A 23,884-nucleotide genomic window follows, 5' to 3' on the forward strand; every position below is an offset into this window, starting at 1 on the left:
AGACAGTACTGTAACAGTGGATGGCCAGAACAGGGTTTCTTTTGGGATCGGTGGGTGGCTCAGGAAAGGATTCTGAGCATAAGGTACCTATTGCTTTTTCAAGCAAGGCGTGGAACAATTTGGGGGAAATAAGGGACTAGGACTATTAATATTTTGTACACTTTATTTTGAGGAGTACAGTTTTAAAGATCTATACACAATACATGAAAAGTGCCCTTAAGAAGATGGACATTTGTCATATATAAAAAAGATACCTTGTTAAAAGCATAGTTAACAGATACCATTTTAAAACAGTTCACAAAGCTTTTAAAACCAGTGCAAATTATATTAAAAAAAGCTTTTCAACTCTAGTAAATTGTTACTCATGCATTTTATGGTTTCACACTGTGCCTTTAAGAAACACTTAGATCAGTGAAGGATGCACAAAGCAGTATACTTCTAATGTAGCCTGTCTAGTTTCTATATAGTAATTGCAGTTAGAAGTATCCTTTATAGACTAGAAGGCTCTTAAAAAGGCACATCAGGCTTGAAGGGTGAAGAATGGGAATTCCTTATTTGCTGGAATACATGTTTTAACCACAGGTAAGTAAAATTTTCAAACTGCTTTAACATGGAGACTGAAGCTGTGCTTTGCACAATGCAGATTATGATTCAGAAGATTTGTGGCCCCAGATTGTACGTTATTAATAAGTTCCCAGCTAATGCCAATAATGCCAGTCCTCAGACTGAACCAGCTAGCTGGGGGAGATCAATGCTGCTCTTAATACATGGTACTAAAAAGTTGAATAACATGAAAAATTGTAATTGGCAACTGATGTTCCATAAATTAAGGTCAAACTAAAAAGGCAGAAAGGGAAAATGGAGCATTTGTAAGTGATAACAAAAGAAAAAGGAATAAACACTGCAGTTGGGGTAAAGTCCGGAAGGCAAGTCCGGTATACAGTCACGACTATCAAATCCAAAACTAGTAAGTAATGCTAAACATCTGGACTAACCTGAAAGATAGTTTGCAGAAGTTCTCAGGCTTTTAAGTTTAATACATTGCTACAATCGTTCTAGATATTTCTAAATGTATGGATAATGACCGCATTAATCTGGCCTTACAGTTTTGTTTGCAGTAAATTTTTAGTGGTCCCCTTTCTGTGGCAGGTACTAGAAGAGGCCTTTGTGCACTTTTAACACAACAACCCCTATTTCTAAATGAAAGCAGCAGGGTCAGGTTTCCAATGTATAATGTCTGAGTTATTTAGAATGCTGTAAAAAGTTACTAGGAAATGTATACTTTGGAATGGTAGAGCCAGATCGTAAATGTGTGAGGCGATCCTCCTTACACTTAGTAGGAAGCGCTTTGGTAAGTAATTTAGTTCAAGTTAAGACTACAGAGAAGGGGAAAAACACAATATCGAACTCTAAAAATCACCAAGGTTAGAACTGCACACATTTCAGGAGCCTTAAGCAAACAGCAAATAAGAATTTTTCCATTTTTATTCAACCTCAAGCTTAGATGTAAGGTAATTCCAAACTTTGTTGGGATAGTAAATGTTAAGTACCAAGTGTTAAATTGCAAAAAATACGTATTCTGAGATAGTGCAAATGATCCATTTTTAAGGTAATGAGTTGTACATAATTTCTGTCAAGTTCTTTCACTCAGCAATTTAATAATAAATTGAAACAAAATCTGCATAGGTTAGATTAGCCCTGAAATGTTGAAAGACTGGTATAGTAAAAAGTTCTAAAAGATTACACCAGGTGGGAGATTTGTAACACCTGGAAATTATATCCACTAATTCAGTCATCTGCATAATTACTGTAAAAGCACACAACCAGTGGCTTTTTAAATCTTGCAGTTAAGGCAAACTTAATTGTTGCTAAGGGTTTTTAACGAAAGGCATGATAAATGTCAGGCATGTGAGGTCATGATTTTCTTGAACCTACTGGCAACAAGCTCAATAAGCTTTAACGTTTTAAGACTTAATTGATCCATCCTAAAAAACTATTTACAAATGCACAAATAAAAAGCATACAAATTAAATATACAAGAATAAAATTCTGTGTGCAGTGCAAGTTTATCCCACAGGTTTTTAAAAGTGACCAAAAGCAACAATTGATGTACCTGAACAATTTGAGGTCAAAAAAATAAAATTTTAAGCACGTTCCAATTTTGTAAATTATGAGGCTGGTTTGATTTCATTTAAACTATGATTGGTTCCTTTATTCCAATCTTAAAGCTGTTGTAAATGAACATGGTATTGGGAAGAGGATGAAAAGTAACTTGTATATTAAAGATAAAATCCACTAAGGAAGAGAATACCTAAGGCAAAGCTGCCCTCAGACTTTAAAATAATTTTGATTAATGACTACAGCTGAGTGTAGTAGTAGTCATATAATAGTTGCAGACCCCTTTCAGAAAATTGTATTGCAACACGCAGTCTAGGAGTTTTAATAAATATAATATGGCTGTACATACAAATACCTACACAGCCACACATATATACACACACATACACAAATAGTTGCTCCTGTAATTGAGATTTCATTTTTTGGGGGGTTAGGCAAGTTTACATTAAACTGCTATTCCCCAAGACCAACAACTTAAAATATAAACAAATGCCAAGAATGAAGAGTTTCATATTATCAAACAAATACACTGAGAAATCCAAAAACCGTTTTGGATCAAGCACAGGCAGATGAACCATTCAGAAGTTGAAAGCCTTTTAGGTAACTAACCCTGGGGCATTTTTATGTTGCGAGATGATTCAGTATGAATTATATTTCATAAGTTGTCCCAAGTGTTAACTTCATTTCCCTTTCATCAACTGTTAGCATTTGGAATAAATCTTGAATGTTTGCCAATGGAATCTATTCCCTCAAGCTTTGTTGAAAATCTACTGAACATCTTATTTAAATGAGAGGTGCTCCAAAACACTTCCTGCACCATTCCATACTGATACTTGGTGGAGCATCAATTTTCTGCAGCTTTTCAAGAATCTCTGAAGATAGATTATTGTATGCAAGTCCATATTCATTGTCAAAAGCCTCTGAAAGACATTTTCAAAAATGCAGTTGTAATTTGTTAGAAGTCATAAAATGAAAAATGTCAGTAATTTCATATGTATCTATAAACTGCATATTTAAAAGTAGAAATCTTTGGAAAGTAGAGGATCAGTATTTACCCAAACCAATTATAATTCTGTAAATTACTTTAGAAAATGAAAGAACCTCCTTTAGTAATCCTTAATTAACCAACTTACCAATATCAATATTCTCTCTTCCAAGGGATACTAATGATAAGAAGAGGATTTCTCGGTATAAACTCCTATAAAACAAGTATTTTTAAAGTTAATGGGTAGAGAACATAAAAATACACATATGAAAGTTTTGTAAAATGGTGGAAAATGATTACGTTCTATATCTAGTTAACAGTAATGTACCCATGTCAGTGTCCTGGTTCTGATAAAAGACTACAGTTAGATGTCAGTTTAGGGGAAGTTGGGTGAAAGTATGGTGAATCCTGTGCTACTTTTGCAATTTACTTTGAATTTCTTTTTCAAGTTAAAAAGTTTCAGACGTAAGGCTTCACACTAAAAACTATTTTAAGTGGTGTGTTTTAACTTTATTATATTTTAGCAATATAAATACAGTTGACCCTTGAACAACATGGAATTGAATTTCATGGGTCCACCTATATGGTTTTTTTTCAATACAGCAGAGTACTGTAAAGGTAGTTACTAACTTTATTGTAAAAATTCATTATATTACACAACATACAAAATGTATTTTGTTTGTGTTATTGGTAGAACTTCTAGTGAACAGCTATTAAGTTTTGGGGAAGTCAAACATCATACACAGATTATCAATTGCATGGGGGGGTCACTCAAGGGTCAGCTATAATAGGTAACTGTTTTAACTCTACTTTGCAATTATAATTTTCTCATCTTTTCCCACTTGACAAAGTAACAATTTTTAAATAAGTTAGGGGTCTAAAACCCTTGGACACTGTGAAAAGTGGTGTGGTCTTTATTATTATTTTTTTAATCAATAAAGGACAGACTACAATTGGCTTGTGAACATAAAAGTGTAACAAATCAAACCTTAAAAATGAGCTTCATAGCTCAGTTAAAAATGAAGGAAAGCTTGAAAAATGAAATGATTTCAGAGTACTTAACAGAAAAAAAATTAGAGTATTGCTGATTCTGATAATGCTTCATACAGACTTGTACAGAAGCTTCAGAAGCTGTAATCTATTTCTCATTATCCTTCTCTGACTTTAAACTACAGATGCTTGAAACTTGCTGCCCTTTAGACCCTGAGATTACAAAAGGATCCATTCATTTTCATCATCAGTTCATGCTCTGTCACTTCTGAGGTTATCTTCAAAAGATGCCATGACCAAAGAAATTTGCAGAGGACTTGCCAACTCTTGCCAACTGTTGGTATTTGGTAGCATTTATTATGCCACCTTTTCTGTAGTTTCCACTGCAAAATTCACTTAGACTGAGACTGGGATGAGTACTGATCTAAGCCTGTGAGCAGACAATAGTAAAGGATCAGGAAAGCTCTATATCCTTTGTAATTTACTGTTTCCATCACTTACATAAATTGTTTCTATTCCTAAACAGGTTTTTTTGCTTTGTTTTGTTTTACTGTCCCACAAGAAAATAAAAGATGTGCAGGTATGACAGGGCCTGAACAAGTAGTACATATGTACTGACATCACTGCTAACGAATTCATAGGTTTCCAGTGACGAGCAGTAATGTTTCCCAAAGACTCCACATTTTAGACATGAATGAACTACCTCCTAAATTTTATTCTTCCACACACAATTTTTATAATATTTGCTCAAGTATGAACAGATACATTTGGGCAGCACTTTTTGAAACAGTCAGGTGTTCTACACTGAGTATGTTTCCTTTACAACTAGAGATATTCTAAACATAATACTTAAACATGAAATTGTCTTGAGTGGCATGACGCAAAAACTGATTCCTACCTTTGTCTTTTCATGTCTGGCTTTATTAGCTGTGAAAGTAGGTTGATGGGTTTAAGAACATCATTATGTTGAATACTCTGCCTGATGGTTTCTACTAAAGTGCTTGTTTCTTCTTGTTCCTCTGACAGGAGAGACAATTTCTTTTCAGAATCTAATAATAAGAACACAGTAAATAAGAATCCTCTTAATTATTTTTGTTTAAAAAGTTTTTACCCCAGAGTTGTAGCATTTTCTACAAGTATTGTCTTTTATTCAACACTGCCCCCCCCACCAGTAAAATTATGTATCAGTGTGGCCAGCTAAGAAATATTTTTCCTGCTTTCTTCAGATACGAAAGTCCAGTCCCTTTGCCTTCTCCCTGAATGTAGGGGTTCTTTCTTCAGGCTGGGATGTGATATCTTGTACTCTGGCAGCAATCCTGACCATGAAGCAACCTTAACCAATGGAAAAGGCACTACACCAAGAGCCTGGGTCGCTGATGACAGGAGTTGCCTCCCAGTCATGGAGTGTCCACTTCATAACTTCTTTATGAGAGAGAATAATCTTAACCTGTTTAAGCTTCCATTATATGCTATTAAATATAGCAGAGTATAATCCAAATTGAAACAAGGATAATTCCAGAATTACTAAGAACAAATACTTACAGATTTCATAAATTACAAAAGAGCTTTAATACTAGGATTTAATCATTCTAATATTAAAAATACACAAGTCCAGGTGCCTGGATAGCTTGGTTAGTTAAGCATCCAACTCTGGGTTTCAGCTCAGGCCATGCACCCTGGGTGAGATCAAGCCCCAAATGGGGCCGCAGGCTCAGTGCGGAGCCTGCTTAAGAGTCTCTCTCCCTCTGCCTTTGCCCCTTGCCCTGTTCGTGCTCTCTCTCTCAAAAAAAAAGTAAATAGGGCGCATGAGTCGCTCAATGGGTTAAACATCTGCCTTCGGCTCAGATCATGATTTCAGAGTCCTGGGATCGAGTTCTGCATGGGGCTCCCTGTTCTGCGGGGAATCTACTTTTCCTTCTCCCTCTGCCTGCCACTCCCCTGCTTGTGCTCTCTCTGTATCAAATAAATAAATAAAATATTTTTTAAAATAAGTAAATTAAAAAATCAACAAAGGGTGATTGGCCTGGAAGAAAGGGAAAATGTGAACACTGCAGGTAATTCCAGCAACTATACAATTTTCTGTGTACCCATGTTAGTTGAGATGGGAGTATGTATCCAGTAGCTCTCTAGTCAGCCACAGTTAGAGTGCCTGTCACAGAACAAGCTACTGTATTTTTCATTCAACACAGCCTTTTAATAAAGACAACTAGCAGAACTTCATTTGTGTTCAAATAACAAAGTTCTCTGTTAAAAGGAGAAATACTGGGGCGCCTGGGTGGCTCAGTGGGTTGAGCCGCTGCCTTTGGCTCAGGTCATGATCTCAGGCTCCTGGGATCGAGTCCCGCATCGGGCTCTCTGTCAAATAAATAAATAAAATCTTTAAAAAAAAAATTCTCTTAAAAAAAAAGTAATCATACTTTGTGTTTTGTGAGTGGTTTCTTCTATAATGTTTTCTAATTCATCCATATTGTAGTATGTATCAATATTAATAACTTTTATTTCTAAGTAAGAATCCATTGTATGGATGTACTATACTTCATCCATTTCTCAGTGGATGGACATTTAGGATGTTTTCATTATTTGGCTATAAGAAAATGCTGTTAAGCATAGTGTACTACTTTTTAGACATACATATGTTTTCATTTCTCTTGGGTGCACACCCGAATGCTACTGCTGTGTCTCATGATAACTCGGCCATTTGGAGAACCTTTGAAACTGTTTTCCAAAGCAGCTACTTTTTATTCCACTCAGGAGTGTATAAGGATTCCAATTACTCTATATCCTCACCAATACTTGTTAGTATCTGATGCCTCAAATTAAGGCCTGCCTAGTGAGTGTGCTACAAACGGGGGTGGAGGAAGGGAGGGACAGAGGGAGAGAAATCCTCAAGCAGACTCCCCACTGAGCTGCAGGTGGGGCTTGATCCCAGAACCTGAGATCGACCTGAGCTCAAGAAATCAAGAGCTCAGCCAACTGAGCCATCCAGGGGCCCTCTATTTTATTCTTTTTAATGCTACTGTAAATGGGATTAATTTTGTATCATTCATTAAAAAGTATATGGAAATACAGTTAATTTTATTTAAATTAGACAGCATATAGTACATTAGTCTTTGGTGTAGTGTTCAATGATTCCTTAGTTGCATATAACACCCAGTGCTTATCATATGCCCTCCTTAATCCCCGTCAACCAGTTATCCCATATCCCCCCCATACAGGTAATTTCTGTGTATTGCTCTAGTATCCCCAACTTTGCTAAGTTATTACTTCCATATAGGGTGTGTATTCTCTCTATATCTTTTGTTAGATTACTTTTATTGTTGAGGAGCCTGACTGGCTCAGTTGGTTGAGTGTGTGGCTCTGGATTTTAGCTCAGGTCATGATCTCACAGTCGTGAGATCAAACCCTGCATCAGGCTCTGCAATGGGCATGGAGCTTCCTCCTTAGGATTCTTTAGGATTCTTAGGATTCTTTCTCTCTCCCTCTCCCTCTGTCCCTCCCCAACCCTGCTCATGCTCTCAAAAAAAAAAAAATTATTGTGAAGTATAGTTAACAGATAATGCTATATTAATTTCAACTGTATAACACAGTGGTGTGGCAATTCTGTAGCTCACCACAGTAAGTATATAGTCACCATGTGTCACATTAAAACACTGACCATATTATCTTTGCTGTAGTTCTCTTCTCTGTGACTATTATATAACTGGAAGTTTCCATCTCTTTTTTTTTTCCCAATTTATTTATTTTCAGAAAAACAGTATTCATTATTTTTTCACCATACCCAGTGCTCCATGCAAGCTGTGCCCTCTGTAATACCCACCACCTGGTACCCCAACCTCCCACCCCCCTGCCCCTTCAAACCCCTCAGACTGTTTTTCAGAGTCCATAGTCTCTCATGGTTCACCTCCCCTTCCAATTTACCCAAATTCCCTACTACTCTCTAACGCCCCTTGTCCTCCATGCTATTGGTTATGCTCCACAAATGAGTGAAACCATATGATAATTGACTCTCTCTGCTTGACTGATTTCACTCAGCATAATCTCTTCCAGTCCCGTCCATGTTGCTACAAAAGTTGGATATTCGTCCTTTCTGATGGAGGCATAATACTCCATAGTGTATATGGACCACATCTTCCTTATCCATTCATCCGTTGAAGGGCATCTTGGTTCTTTCCATAGTTTGGCGACTGTGGCCATTGCTGCTATAAACATTGGGGTACAGATGGCCCTTCTTTTCACGACATCTGTATCTTTGGGGTAAATACCCAGGAGTGCAATTGCAGGGTCGTAGGGAAGCTCTATTTTTAATTTCTTGAGGAATCTCCACACTGTTCTCCAAAGAGGCTGCACCAACTTGCATTCCCACCAACAGTGGAAGAGGGTTCCCCTTTCTCCACATCCTCTCCAACACATGTTGTTTCCTGTTTTGTTAATTTTGGCCATTCTAACTGGTGTAAGGTGATATCTCAATGTGGTTTTAATTTGAATCTCCCTGAGGGCTAATGATGATGAGCATTTTTTCATGTGTCTGATAGCCATTTGTATTTCTTGATTGGAGAAGTGTCTGTTCATATCTTCTGCCCATTTTTTGATGTGTTTGTCTGTTTCGTGTGGGTTGAGTTTGAGGAGTTCATTATAGATCCTGGATATCAACCTTTTGTCTGTACTGTCATTTGCAAATATCTTCTCCCATTCCGTGGGTTGCCTCTTTGTTTTTTTGACTGTTTCCTTTGCTGTGCAGAAGCTTTTGATTTTGATGAAGTCCCAGAAGTTTATTTTTGCTTTTGTTTCCTTTGCCTTTGGAGACGTATCTTGAAAGAAGTTGCTGTGGCTGATATCGAAGAGATTACTGCCTATGTTCTCCTCTAAGATTCTGATAGATTCCTGTCTCACGTTGAGGTCTTTTATCCATTTTGAATTGATCTTTGTGTACGGTGTAAGAGAATGGTCGAGTTTCATTCTTCTACATATAGCTGTCCAGTTTTCCCAGCACCATTTATTGAAGAGACTTTTGTCCACTGTATATTTTTTCCTGTTTTGTCGAAGATTAATTGACCATAGAGTTGAGGGTCCATATCAGGGCTCTCTACTCTGTTCCACTGGTCTATGTGTCTGTTTTTATGCCAGTACCATGCTGTCTTGGTGATCACAGCTTTGTAATAAAGCTTGAAATCAGGTAAGGTGATGCCGCCAGCTTTATTTTTGTTTTTCAACATTTCCTTAGCGATTCGGGGTCTCTTCTGATTCCATACAAATTTTAGGATTATTTGCTCCAGCTCTTTGAAGAATGCCGGTGGAATTTTGATCGGAATGGCATTAAAAGTATAGATTGCTCTAGGCAGTATAGACATTTTAACAATGTTTATTCTTCCGATCCAAGAGCATGGAATGGTCTTCCATCTTTCCATCTCTTAACTCCATTCACCTATTGTGTCCATTCCTCACATCCATCCCCTCTGGCAACTACCAGTTCTCTGTCTTTATGACCGTTTTTTGTTTTTATAGATTCCACATATAAGTGAAACCATGCAGTATTTGTCTTTCTCGAACTTATTTCACTTAGCTTAATGCCCTCAACGTCCATCCATGATACTGCAAATGGCAAGATCTCATTTTTAATGGCTGAGTAATATTCCATTATGTAGTATTCCACACACCTGTATCTTCTTTATCAATTTGTATTGGTTGCTGGACACTTGGGTTACTTTCATACCTTAGCTACTATAAAAAATGCAGCAAACATAGTGTTTTTTATTTCTTTGGGCAAAAACCCAGTAGTGGAATTACTGGATCATATGGTAGTTCTAGATTTAATTTTTTGAGAAACCGCCATATTGTTTTCCACAGTGCTGCACCAATTTACATTCCCACCAACAGTGCACAAGTTCCTGTTTCTCTACATGCTCAGACCACGTGTTCTTTCTACTCTTTTTGATACTAGCCATTCTGACTAGTGTGAGGTTCACTGTGGTTCTGATTTGAATTTCCCTGATGATTAGTGATTTTGAGCACCTTTTTGTATGTCTCTTGGCCATGTGAATCTTCTTTAGAAAACTGTCTATCCAGGTGATCTGCCATTTAAAAAATTGGATTATTTGTTGTTGTTGTTATGTAAGTTCTTTATATATTTTGGGTAATAACTCTTTACTGAAAGTATCGTTTGCAAATTTCTTCTCCCAGGCAGCAGACTGCCTTTTCATTTTGTTGATGGTTTCCTTTGCTGTGCAACATCTTTTTATTTTGATGTACTCCCACAGTTTATTTCTGCTTTGGTTTCCCCAGCCTGAGTAGACATACCCATAAATATGTTGCTTATGGGCACCTGAGTGGCTCAGTAGGTTAAGCCTCTTGCCTTCAGCTCAGGTCATGGTCTCCAGGTCCTGGGATCAAGCCCCACATCAGGCTCCCTGCTCAGTGGGGAGCCTGCTTTCCTCTCTCTCTCTCTCTGCCTGCCTCTCTGCCTACTTGTGATCTCTCTGTCAAATAAGTAAAGAAAATATTTAAAATCTATATATTGCTATGCCATAGTCTAAGAAATTAGTACCTATGCTTTCTTCTGGAGTTTTTGATTTTATCAAAATAATAATATTATTAATTAATATTAATATTATAATATTATTATTATAATATTATAATATTATAATATAATATTATAATATTATTAATATTATTATAATATTTTATCAAAATAATAATATTTTTATCAAAATATCACATTTGGATCTTTAATCTGTTTTTAATTTATTTTGGTGTAGGGTGTAAGAAAGTGGCCCAGTTTCATGCTTTTGCCTACAGCTATCCAATTTTCCCAGCACCATTTGTTGAAAAGACATTTTCTCCATATGTATCTCTTGCCTCCTTTGTCATAGAGTAACTGGCCATATAAGAGTATGGGCTCTGTATTCTGTTTCACTATGTAACTATTTTAGTGCCAGTACCATACTACTTTGATTACTATAGCTTTGTGCAGTGTATCTTGAAATCTGGGATTGTAAGCCTCCACCTTTGTTCCTCTTTCTCAAGATTACTTTGTCTATTTGGGATCTTTTTTAGTTCCATACAAATTTATGATAATTTTTTCCAGTTCTGTGAAAAATGCTATTGGCATATTTATATGGACTGCACTGAATCTATATATTGTTTTGGGTAGTATGGACATTTTAATGAGATCAGTTCTTCCAACCCATGAATATGTTGTAACTTTCCATTTGTTTGTGTCATCTTCAATTTTTTTCATCACCATCCCACAGTTTTCAGAGTATAGGTCTTTTACTTTGTTAAACATACTTCCTTGGTATGTTATCCTTTTTGGTACAATTGTAAATAGAAAGGTCTTCTTCTTTTTTTTTTTTTTTTGAAAAGATTTTATTTATTTATTTGTCAGGGAGAGAGAAAGAGAGAGAGCAAGCACAGGCAGGCAGAGTGGCAGGCAGAGTCAGAGGGAGAAGCAGGCTCCCTGCGGAGCAAGGAGCCCGATGTGGGACTCAATCCCAGGACGCTGGGATCATGACCTGAGCCGAAGGCAGCTGCTTAACCAACTGAGCCACCCAGGTGTCCCAAAAGAAAGGTCTTCTTAATTTCTCTTCCTTCAACATTGTTTTTAGTGTATAGAAATGTTATCAATTTCTGGCTATTACTTTTTTTTTTAAAGATTTTATTTATTTATTTGACAGAGAGAGATCACAAGTAGGCAGAAAGGCAGGCAGAGAGAAGTGGGGGGGAAGCAGGCTCCCCACTGAGCAGAGAGCCTGATGTGGGGCTTGATCCCAGGACCCTGAGATTATGACCTGAGCCGAAGGCAGAGGCTTAACCCAGTGAGCCACCCAGGCACCCTCTGGCTATTACTTTTATAACTCCACTGAATTTTAATAGTTTTGTGGTCAAGTTTTTCAGGTTTTCTCTATATAATATCATGTCATCTTCAAATAGTGTAGTTTTACTCCCTCCTTTCAAATTTGGATGTCTTATTTCCTATCTGACTGCCACAGCTAGGATTCCCAGTACCATGTTGAATAAAAATGGTAAGGGTAGACGTCCTTGTCTTGTCCCTGATCTTAGAGGGAAAGTTTTCAGTTTTCACCACTGAGTATAATGTTAGCTGTGGGTTTTTTCATATACGGCTTTTTTATGTTATGTTCCCTCTAAACCCATTTTATTTAGAGTTTTTATCATGAATGACGTTCTACTTTGTCAAATGTTTTTTTTCAGAACCTAATGAGATGATGTTTTTCATCCTTCCTCTTATTAATCACATTAATTGATTTGTGAATACAGAATCCTTATTGTATCCCTGGAATGCATCTTACTTGATCATGGTAAATGATCCTTTTAATATATTGTTGAATCTGGTTTGCTAATATTTTATTAAGGACTTCTGCATTTATGTTCATCAGGGATATTGGTCAGTAATCTTTCTGGTAGTGTCTTTATCTGGTTTTGGTATCAGGGTAATAATGATGGCCTTGTGGATTGAATTTGGAAGTTTTTCCTTCCTCCCATATTTTTTTGGAATAGCCCAAGAAGACCAGGTATTAACTCTTAAGTGCTTGATAGAATTCACATGTGAAGCTGTCTGGTCCTGGATTTTTGCTTGTTGGGAGTTTTTTGATTACTGATTCAATTGCATTACTAGTAATCGGTCTGCTCAGATATTCTATTTCTCATTCAGTTTTGGAAGACTATGTTTTTAGGAATTTATCCATTTCTTCTAGGTCCAATTTGTTGGCATATAATTTTTCACAGTATTGTAATAATCCTCTGTAGTTCTATGGTGTTAGTTGTTATTTCTCCTCTTTCATTTCTGATTTTACTTGAGACCTCTTTTTTTTCCTAATGAGTTTGGCTAAAGGTTTATCAATTCATTCACCTGTTCAAGAAACCAGCTCTTGGTTTCATTGATCTTTTTTTTTTTTTGGTCTCTATTTATTTCCACTCTAACCTTCATTATTTCCTTCCTTTTAACTTTCGAGCTATGGTTTTTTTCTTGTTCCTTTAGATGTTAAGAGATTGGTTTGTGACTTTTATGGCCTTTTGACATAGGCCTGTGGTGCTGTGAACTTCCCTCTTAAAACTGCTCTGGCTGCATCCCAAAGATTTTGGACTGTGGTGTTTCCATTTTCATTTATCTCCATGAATTTTTTCTTTTAATTTGCTTTGATTAACTTCATTGACACACTGCTTGTTTAAGGGCATGTTGCTTAGCCTCCACCTGTTTTTTCCAGTATTTGTCTTGTAACTGATTTCTAGTTTCACACTGTTGTGGTCAGGAAAGATGCTTGCTAGGATTTTAATCTTACTGTTTTGCAACCCAACATTGATCTATCTGGGACAGCGTTCCATGTGCGCTTAAAAAGAATGTGTGTTTTGAGATGAAATTCAATTTCTGTGAATATTTGCTTTATATATTTAGGTGCGCCTGGGGGGTGCTCAGATATTCAAAACTGTTACATCCTATTCTTGGACTGATTCTGTTATCATTATGTAAGGCCCTTCTTTGTCTCTTGCTACACTCTTTGTTTCTAATCTATTTTTTGTGGATAAAAGTATTGCTACCCTAGTTGCTTTTGTTTTGTATGCTTCCATTTGCATGGATATCTTTTTCCATCCCTTCATTTTCACTCTGTTTATCTTTAGGTCTACTGTGAGTCTCTTATCAGCAGCATAGAGATGGGTTTTCATTTTATTTTTTTTAATATTTTATTTATTTATTAGACAGAGATCACAAGTAGGCAGAGAGGCAGGCAGAGAGAGTAGTAGAGGCAGGCTCCCTCCTGAGCAGAGAGCCCGATGCGGGACTCGATCCCAGGAACCTTTGGATCATGACCTGAGCTGAAGGCAGAGGCTTAACCCACTGAGCCACCCAGGTTTTCATTTTTTGAAAATTCCTTCTGTCACCCTCTTTTGATTATTGAGTCCATTTATATTTAAAGTCATTATTGAATAAGGTATATACTTATTGCCATTTTGTTAATTGTTTTCTGGTTGTTTTTGTTTTCTGGTTGTTCTGTAGTTCTCTTTTCCTTTCTTCCCTTGCTCTCTTCCCTTGAAGTGTTACGCTTTCTCTGTTATTATTTTTTGTATGTATTACAGGTTTGTGATTGTGGTTACCATGGAATCCATACGTAACATTTTATGTATATAGCATTCTATATGATTAAGTTCATGGTTGCTTAAGTTTGAAAACATTTTTAAAGCACTAGAGGTTTACTCACCCTCCATGTTTTATGTGTACAGTGTCCTATTTCTTTTTGTGCATTACTTGACTGATTTTTGTAGATCTAATCCCATCATAATTTTCTTCTATTTATGGCCTTTTCTTTCCATAAAAATTCTCCTTAACATTTCTTTTAAGGCTTATTTAATGGTGATGAACTCCTTCAACTTTTCTTTTTGAGAAACTTTCTCTCTCCAATTCTGAATGATAACCTTGCCCAGTATTCTTTTTTGTAGGTTTTTTCATTTAATGACTTTTCAGTATATCATGATCCTCCCTTTTGGCATGCTAAGTTTCTGTTGGTAAATCAGCTGACAGGGACCCCTGAGCGGCTCAGTGGGTTAAAGTCTCTGCCTTCAGCTCAGGTCATGATCCCAGGGTCCTGGGATCGAGCCCCACATAAGGCTCTCTGCTCAGCAGGGAGTCTGCTTCCCCCTCTCTCGCTGCCTACTTGTGATCTCTGTCTGTCAAATAAATAAATAAAATCTGAAAAAAAAAATCAGCTGACAGGGACGCCTGGATGGCTCAGCTGGTTAAGCCGCTGCCTTCGGCTCAGGTCATCAAGTCCCACATCGGGCTCCTTGCTCAGCGGGGAGCCTGCTTCTCTCTCTGCCTCTGCCTGCTACTCTGCCTGCTTGTGTTCTCCCTCCCTCTCTCTCTCTCTCTCTCTGACAAATAAATAAATGAAATCTTTTTTTTTAAAAATCAGCTGACAGCCTTGTGGGGTTTCCTTTGAATGTAACAGTTTTATTTTCTCTTGCTGTTTTGAAATTCTCTAGCTTTAATTTTGCCATTTTAACTGTGTGCCTTGTTGTGTTCTGCATACACGGGTTCATCTTCTTAGGGGCTTTCTGTGCTTACTGGACCTGGGTGTCCATGTCCTTCCCTAGAGTAGGAAACATCTTTAATTTGGGATATATTCCTGTCTCTTCATTTTGTCTGATTCTGTTTGTTTCTCTATATTAGGTAAGTCAGCTGTATCTGTGTGTCTTGAAAGTAGTGGCCTTGTGTGGAAGAGGTCCTGTGGCGCCATAAAGCGCAATTCCCCTCACCCCATCACCAGAACCAGGTACTCCAAGAGCTTTCCCTTTGTGGGCTGTGTGTGTCCTCTTGTGGCTGAGCTGTGACTGCTGTGGGCATGCTGGCAGGTGGGGCTGGCCCTCAGCCCAGCTGGCTGCAGTTAGCACTGTAGGTGCACCAGGCGGGGTCTGAGAGGTCCAGCCGTAGCCGCACTAGTGTGTGGGGCTGGCCCTCAGCCTCGCTCTCTGCCATTAGCCTGAACCACAGCTGTGGGTACGCTGCTGGTGCGGTGCCTGTGCAGCCAGTTAAGAGGCCAGAATGCAGGAACTGTGTTTACCTCCCGCCCCTCAGGGCAGCAGTCACTTTGGGAGGACACCTTTCCCAGCCAGGGCTGCCTTCAGGAGTGGCAAGGCAGGAGCTACTTTGGAGGGTGGGTTGAGGCAGGTGGGTTGGATGGGAAATGTCAGGGTGGGCATGCAGTGCTCGTAAGGCACATGGGGACAATACTGGCTCCCCCAAGTGTCTAGCTATCTAGGCTGGGGGAGGGCAAAAAAAAAAAAAAAAAGGTGCCTGGCAGCACTTGCATTCCTGGAGAAATACCAGATTCCTGCCCCTTTGGTACATGTCTTAAGATTAGTCAGTAAATCCTCTTTCACATATACCCTAGGCACTTTTTTCCGCACTGCTGCTGCTCTGCTGTGTCCCCAGCGAGTTACCCAGCATGCTGTCTCTTTAAAAGTAGGGACACAGTTTCCTATCATCCTCTTGCTTTTTAGTTAATCCTCTTGCTCCTCAGCTAAACACTGCGGATTTTCAGAGCCAGTTGTTACAGGGACTTGTCTTCTCAGTCCATGTCCCCAAGGCCAGGAGTGGGATTATTATTCCCTCCTTCCTCCATGTTTGTGATGTCCCTCCGATCTATGGAGATATATATATATATATATATATATATATATATTTTTTTTTTTTTTTTTAAACCAATTATGGTTCCTTTGCTGGGAAGTGGATCTCTGAAGCTCCTCTTCCAGAAACCACGGGAATTCACTACCATTCCAGAAATTATCACCCAAGGACTTAATTCTTGTGTCTTTCAATGTCATTTACATGTCAGTTCTTCATTTAAATGAATGAAGCCAATCAGGCCATTCTTGAGAGCTCTAAATTTTATTCCCATAACAAATTATAAAATATTTTGAAACACTTATGCATTTCAAGAGAGGTAGGAAAGTAACTAAAGAAATAGCAACTCTGGGCGCCTGGGTGGTTCAGTTGGTTAAGCGGCTGCCTTTAGTTCAGGTCATGATCCCAGAGTCCCAGGATCTGGTCCTGAATTGGGCTCCCAGCTCTGCTCGGAGTCTGCATCTTCCTCTGACCTTCTCCCCTCTCATGCTCTCTCCCTCCCTCCCTCTCTCAAATAAATAAGATCTCTAAAAAAAAATTAGCAACTCTATTTTTTTTTTTAAAGTAGGCTCCATACCAAGCCTGGAACCTGAACTCATGACCATGAGATCAAAACCTAAGCTCAGATCAAGAGTCAGATGTTCAACTGACTAAGCCACCCAGGTGCCCCTAATTCATTATTTTTTAGCATAAATTTCAAGGCTATTCTCCTTCTGTTTAAAAACTGTTTAAAAAACAAACAAACCACAGGGTGCCTGGGTGGCTCAGTGGGTTAAATCCTCTGCCTTCAGCTCGGGTTATGATTCCAGGGTCCTGGGATAGAGCCCCGCATGGGACTCTCTGCTCAGCAGGGAATCTGCTTCCTCCTCCTCTCTCTCTGCCTGCCTCTCTGCCTACTTGTGATCTCTATCTTTCAAATAAATAAATAAAATCTTTAAAAAAAAAAACACAAAGAAATATCAGAACTAAAACAACAAAAAGACAAAAACAGCTTGTAATATATTTAAACCGTAATTTTGTGACCAACATTTTCAAGGGAAAAAAATTTTTTTTTTACTTAGAACTGGAAGAAAATTTTAATAGTAGCAAAATAGTAATAGATTTTTAAAAGTGAATTGTTCCCTTTCCCATCTGAGGCACCACTGTTAATAGTGGTTTTAGACCTTCTTATATGTATATATTAAAAACATGTATTTTGAGTGGCTGTTTTAATTAAAAAGATCATATACTGTTCCAAAACCTGCCCCTTCTCCACTTGACACATGACATCCGATGCAGGCGCTCATATGGAAATGACTCATGCCAACATTTCATTACTCTCCTGTTAAGTATTTATGTGAAGTTTTTCATTATCACAAATAATCATACAGTAAGCATCACTGTGCAGACAACTTTCCATACTCTTATTTCTACAGAACAGAGTTGTCTTACTGTATTTGCTGAGTTAAAGAGTATGGATAATATAGGCCACATTCTTCTCTAGAACTGTATCATTTTCATGTCTAACAGTGTATCAGAGTGTTCCTTTCCTCCATATCCTCAAAAAAATTGGATAAAATAATTAAAGTCTTTTGCCATTCTGATGTAACTAAGTTAGTACTTTCCCTTTTTTAATAAAAGAAATTGGTATTTTACTAAATGAGACTGAGCATTTTTTCATGTTTGTGTTATGAACTGAATTATGTTCCCCCAAATTCATAAGTTGAACCTCGAACCCCCTATTTGACTATATTTGAAGACCGGGTCTTTAAAGAAGTAACTAACATTAAATGAGGTCGTAAGGGTAGGGGCCTAGTCTGAGATGCAGGTGCACACAGGGAAAAGGCCATCTGCAAGCCAAGGAGAGAGGCCATAGGAGCAAAACCTGCTGACATTCTAATCTTTAACTTCCAGTCTCCAAACTGTGAGAAACAAATTTCTGCTGTTTAAGCCACCCAGTCCTTGGCATTGTGTCATGGCAGCCCCAGCAAACCAATACGTCATGTAATGTTCCTTCCATGAACTGCCTACTGATACCATGCTCACGTAGCTACTGGACGGTGCTGTCTTACTGACTCAAAGGACTTTGGAATACTGGATGATCCCTTTTTAAATGCCCTGTAAAAATATGCTCTAAATGTAAGGCTGAAAATCTTTGAGGCCAGCATCTTTGAGATTCGTATCCATATATTTGAAATTATGATCCTATACCAACAACTCATCCAAATTACTCTTCCACTATATAGAATTTACCTTCCCAATACTTAACCAAAATTGGCATTTGACAGAAAGATCACAAAATACTCTTCAACTCCCTGACACAGTCAAATGGGTCAGTAAAAGAGCAAATCAATTTGATCTAAAATGGAAAGAATCTTCATTGAAGAGATACTAAAAATGCATGAAAAATTTTAAAATAGAGCAGAATAATTTGTTTCTCTCACCTCCTTAATTTTATTTTTTACCCCAGCAGTCTGTTCTTCTTTATTACTAAATAGTATTCTATTGTATGGATTGTATAGTTTGAGTCTTTTAGGTCTTTAATTCTGTTTTACTTACTAAAATTCCTCCACGAGACGTACAAAGGTTCGCCCGGTTCCTGATGAAGGTTGATATTATCCCATAATAGCTGAATATACACAAGTTTGCTATCCTGGGACAGAGATGATAGCGGAAGCTAAAAGAGATCAATAGAGACTATTAGTCACCATAAGCATAATAATAATTACCAGTAGATCTAGCAAAGCTTGGTTATATAAAACAAATGAGTTCTTTCAAAATTCTGGACCTAAAATTTTAAGCAAAAATTTTAACTTTCTTTGTGTCTGATGATAAATATTCCTATTTTTCTCAAGTGCAGGTTTCTCATTCCTACTTCCACAGACTGGAAAGACAACTTGGTAGCTGGCACAGTGGCCACCTGAAAGATTAGTCACCATTACAACAAATTTTAAGGTTAGTTTCTACTATCTTATTGTGCAGACTGCTAAACTTAAATGAGTCAAAAGAGAGTATAATGCTTTAAGCAAAGATTATGTTGTGCCCCTGGTGTATGCTGGGGCATCTCTCAGTAATCAGTATCATAGAATGAAGGAACTCCAGGAAGCGCAGCGACTCCTGGATCAGGCACCCCAGTCCAAGGACAGTAGGGGCTACAAAGTCAGACAGGCAGCCCGTGGTCTTGGCTCCCCACCACATAGTATTCATGTGACCTTGCAGAAACCATGTAACTAGTCTAACCTTCAATTGTATCATCTGAAAAATATGGGTAAAAGAAGACCTTTAAAATAAAGTTGTGAAAATTTCAGCTGGAGATTTGATAGTTCAGAATAAAAACTACCTTTCCTAGCCACCCTTTCAACTAGATATAACCATATAAATAAATTCAGGCCAAACAGATACATAGATAAAACGTTACATGCAACTCCAGGAGCTATCCCCAGAGAAAGAAGACATACTTTTCTCCATCCACTTTTATCCTTACTGCTGGCCAGAATGTGGATGTGATAGTTGGAAACAGGGCAGCCATCCTGGACCAGGTATAGAACTTAGAAACAGAGGTAATGCGCAGCTGAGCAAAAAGATAGAAGGATCTCAGGTCCCTGACATTATACCATTCCAAGACCACCTACCCAAACCTTTATGTGAGAGAGAAATAACCTACATCTTGTTAAGTGACTGTTGTATATTCTCTCTTACTTGAAGTTCTGCTTCATTCTAACCAACCACAATGTAGTATAACCATGTGTAAGTACCCTACCTGTACACCCCCATTACAGTGTTCAGATGTGAGGATGAGTCCTGGCAGGTTACTAGGAAGGTCCAAACGTCTGAAATACCAAATGAGGTTCCAGAAAATGATCGGATGTTGATTGATGAAAGAGGATGTGTGAATCACTTGATCACCTTCATTTTCTAGCAAAGACTCAAGTTCTTTACGAAGCACTAGAGGACTCAAGTACGGCACAGAAACAGGGGGAGGATTGGGTCTTTTTCCTAAAGGATCCTTTAAAAAATAAAAATACAGTAAGAAGTGAGTATTACCTATTCTGTATATTTTAGAGTACTTCTCAGTAAGATTATGCTTAATCTATCCTTTCAAAATCAGTGATTTCTGACCCAGTGCTACATGTAGTATACTCTAATGAAAACCTAAAAAAAGAAAAAATACTTTACCATAAATGCCCTGAAGTTAATAAAGGATTACAAAAGAAAATTGATAATCCATATAATAGGCCCTATTTTAAACACTGAAAGTTTCTCTATTTTTCTAAGAAATACTACATTCCAGATGTTTTATGATTCCCCCAAAAAGTTGACTTTATCTTCTTTCTAAAACTCTAAACAAATGGAACAGTCTTTGTGTTAATATTTGATGACTCCTTTTATAATTATATCTACCTGTAAAAGCTTGCTTTTACATTTGATTGCAATAAAAACTAAAGAGCAGTCTTACAAATCAAATAACAAATGAAGAAAGAATCCAATTTAGTCTCTGTATCAGAATAAAATGCTTATGACCAATTCATTAATGAGTATCCTTAATGCCCAGGCTGAGGTTTCCAAATACCATTTCCTCTAAAAAGACCCAGGGTTTCTTAGAGAAATGGCTGATTCTAGGTCTAGAGAAAGAGATATATCACATGAGCATGAAACATCTTGTCATACAAGAAAGCAAGGAAGCGGGTGCCAGGGTGGCTCAGTTGGTTGGGCGACTGCCTTCAGCTCAAGTCATGACCCTGGAGGCCCGGATCGAGTCCCGCATCAGGCTCCCTGCTCGGTGGGGAGTCTGCTTCTCCCTCTAACCCTCCCCATTCTCGTGCTCTCTCTCACTCTTTCTCAAATAAATGAATAAAATCTTAAAAAAGGCAAGGAAGCTTAAAAAAATTTTACAAAAGGCTACTAGAATTGTATCAAAGGGACTAGGGCACCAATTCGTAGAGGTTTCTAGCTGATCAAAGATGGGGTAAGGTAAGTATTAGTAAGGACAGCAACAGCAATGATGTAAACACAAAGGTTTAAATCAGTGAGTTCATAATGATACCCTATTCCTCTAAATTAATTGATCACCTGGGAGAATGCTAGGAATCCAACTAATTTTTTTGAAAATTGGTAAATAAAAGGAAAAAAATCAATCATCCTATCTTTACAAAGTAAACTCTGTGTTTGGAAAAGCAAACAGAAAACAAAGGGCAAGTTTCTCTTTATAGAGTACCCCATATAATAAAGACAATTAGACTATCACCCTTTATAGCTGGAAATGAGTAATGTGATCTGGGCACTCGGGCATTAATAGCTATCAGCATCAGGAAGAAAGTTCATGTCTTCTATTGAGGGACATCCCACCACTGCTATTGTCTTACAAAAATAAACCACAAAAGAAAAACCTGACTCTGATCAAACTTTTAGATAATTAGCAGGGTTGTAATCAACAAGTAAGTTCCAAGGTCAAAAAAAGGGTCTACAGATTTAAAAAGACTAAAAACCAAATCAGCTGTAATGTACAGATATTATTTGATCGTTCTTCAAACTACAAAGCACACACAAACTCGACATTTTTTTAAACCATTAGAAATTTGAAGAGATTGAATAATTTGGTATTTTTTTTAGTCGTATAATGGCATTGCATTTCTGTATTACTCTTAAGAATTATGTAGTATATACTAAAATATTTACAAATGGAATATATAATGTTTGGAGTTTGCTTCAGAAGAATCTAGGAAAGAAGTGAATAAAGGTATTCATGAAAGACAATGACCCTAAGGTGAAAATTACTGAAGCCAGATGGCAGGTCAAAGGAATTCATTACACTCTTTTGTTTAGTTTTGTACATACTTGAAATTTTAAGAAAATTCTTAGTCTGCTTATGAAAATTCTTATCACTTGTGGATTATGTGCTGCTCTAATAAATACTTACATGAATACACAGATAATTATCATCTTGTTACATACCACAACTTCCTGCAGACTGTTTGGGAGACTGACTGTTGAAATGCCATGAAACGGTCGCTGGGAAAAGTCAATATTTTGCAAGGGACCTCCAACACTGTGACTTCGAGTCAAAGATACATTTCGCTTTGAAAAACTATTAGGCGCAGGTGAAATTTTCATAGTTTGGACTTCTCCACTCGCTCTCTTTATTTCATCACTTTAAAAAAATGAAGAAATGCTGTGTTTGTGCTGTAACACAATCTAAACCTGTCCAGCTAGAGTATTTTCTACAACGAATTTTGAGTCTACTGAATGTACTGGAGAAGAATCAGTACCACCTTGTAAGATTTACATTTTCTTCAAGCATTTTGTTAAAGGAGTCAGAAGAACAGGATGGAGTAGATGACTCTGGTGAAGGGTGGGAAAAAGACAAAGGGTAGTAACAGATATTCTTTTTAAAAGACTAAGTGCCCATTCAGTTGTTTTCTTCAAACATCATTTCATCTTTACTAAACAAAATCATCTAGAATTATGCAACTAAGTATTATAGATTCTTTGGTAAGTATTTAACCTCTACCAGGCCATGATCCACCTAAGGACAGAGAACAGATCTTAATTTTTTTTATTTTTAGTCCTTAGCATCATGCTTTTAATAAATATTTGATTCAATCAGTATTTAAGAGGAAGTAGTATATTTCACAATAAAGAGAGTAGGTCTCTGGAACCTGGCAATGACTACACTAAAAGGGAAAAATACTTTATACTCTTGTGAAGATCATTTTGTAAACGGACACTGTAAAACATTAATTTCAAAAATGGTTTATCATCACATTCATTCATTAGATATGAACAATATATCATAGTAAAATGTTAAGACTGAATTTTTTAAATGCCAGAATTTATGCCCATATGCATCAAGTTATCTTTAAAAATTGAATTTTTACAAGGGTACCCAATTTACAGTGCAGACTTCTCTGTATCCTGTGGTACCTTGATTCAGTTGTAGAGGTGGCTTCTTCAGTTACAGTCTGGTTTTCCTTTGGGAAATCCATAAAGTTGATCAAGTCAGGTTCTGCTGAACTACATACAGGTTTGTGCTCTGAAGGTTCACTAGCCAATGGAATGCTGCCGCTTTGTAAACTGTCACCAGAGGTACTTGGTTTCAGGAAAAAGCTAAACACGAGCAATGAAAAAAAAAATGTCTTTCAAAACCTAGAACCGGGGCGCCTGGGTGGCTCAGTGGTTTGAGCCTCTGCCTTTGGCTCAGGTCATGATCTCAGGGTCCTGGGATCGAGCCCCAGGTCGGGCTCTCTGCTCAGCAGGGAGCCTGCTTCCCCCTCTCTCTCTCTGCCTGCCTCTCTGCCTACTTGTGATCTCTCTCTCTCTCTCTCTCTGTGTCAAAGAAATAAAGAAAATCTTTTAAAAAATAAAAAAAATTAAAAAGAAAATAAAAACCTAGAACCCTAGGGATGCCTGGGTGGCTCAGTGGGTTAAAGCCTCTGCCTTAGGCTCAGGTCATGATCCCAGAGTCCTGGGATTGAGCCCCACATTGGGCTCTCGCTCCAAGGAGAGCTTGCTTCCTCCTCTCTCTCTCTCTCTGCCTGCCTCTCTGCCTACTTGTGATCTCTGTTTTTCAAATAAATAAATAAAATCTTTAAAAATAAAATAGGGGCGCCTGGGTGGCTCAGTGGGTTAAGCCTCTGCCTTTGGCTTGGGTCATGGTCTCGGGGTCCTGGGATCAAGTCCCGAGT

General features: G+C 37.8%; 1 protein-coding gene across 3 annotated transcripts in view; it reads right to left on the reverse strand.

The window, feature by feature from the left end:
* Nucleotides 1–145: 145 nt before the first annotated feature.
* Nucleotides 146–23,884, reverse strand: part of DENND4C (DENN domain containing 4C) — a 137,868-nt gene continuing 114,129 nt past the window's right edge. For all 3 annotated transcript variants that reach the window (XM_044265601.1, XM_044265600.1, XM_044265599.1), the window contains 7 exons: nt 23,124–23,306; nt 22,155–22,350; nt 19,963–20,208; nt 18,762–18,879; nt 4,992–5,142; nt 3,252–3,316; nt 146–3,038 (listed from right to left, as the gene is read on the reverse strand). In XM_044265601.1, the coding sequence (XP_044121536.1) occupies nt 2,902–3,038; nt 3,252–3,316; nt 4,992–5,142; nt 18,762–18,879; nt 19,963–20,208; nt 22,155–22,350; nt 23,124–23,306 (1,096 nt within the window). In that variant the 3' untranslated portion in view covers nt 146–2,901. The remainder of the gene's footprint in view (nt 3,039–3,251; nt 3,317–4,991; nt 5,143–18,761; nt 18,880–19,962; nt 20,209–22,154; nt 22,351–23,123; nt 23,307–23,884) is intronic.

The sequence above is a fragment of the Neovison vison genome, chromosome 9 (assembly GCF_020171115.1).
Source record: "Neovison vison isolate M4711 chromosome 9, ASM_NN_V1, whole genome shotgun sequence".
Classification (NCBI taxonomy): domain Eukaryota; kingdom Metazoa; phylum Chordata; class Mammalia; order Carnivora; family Mustelidae; genus Neogale; species Neogale vison.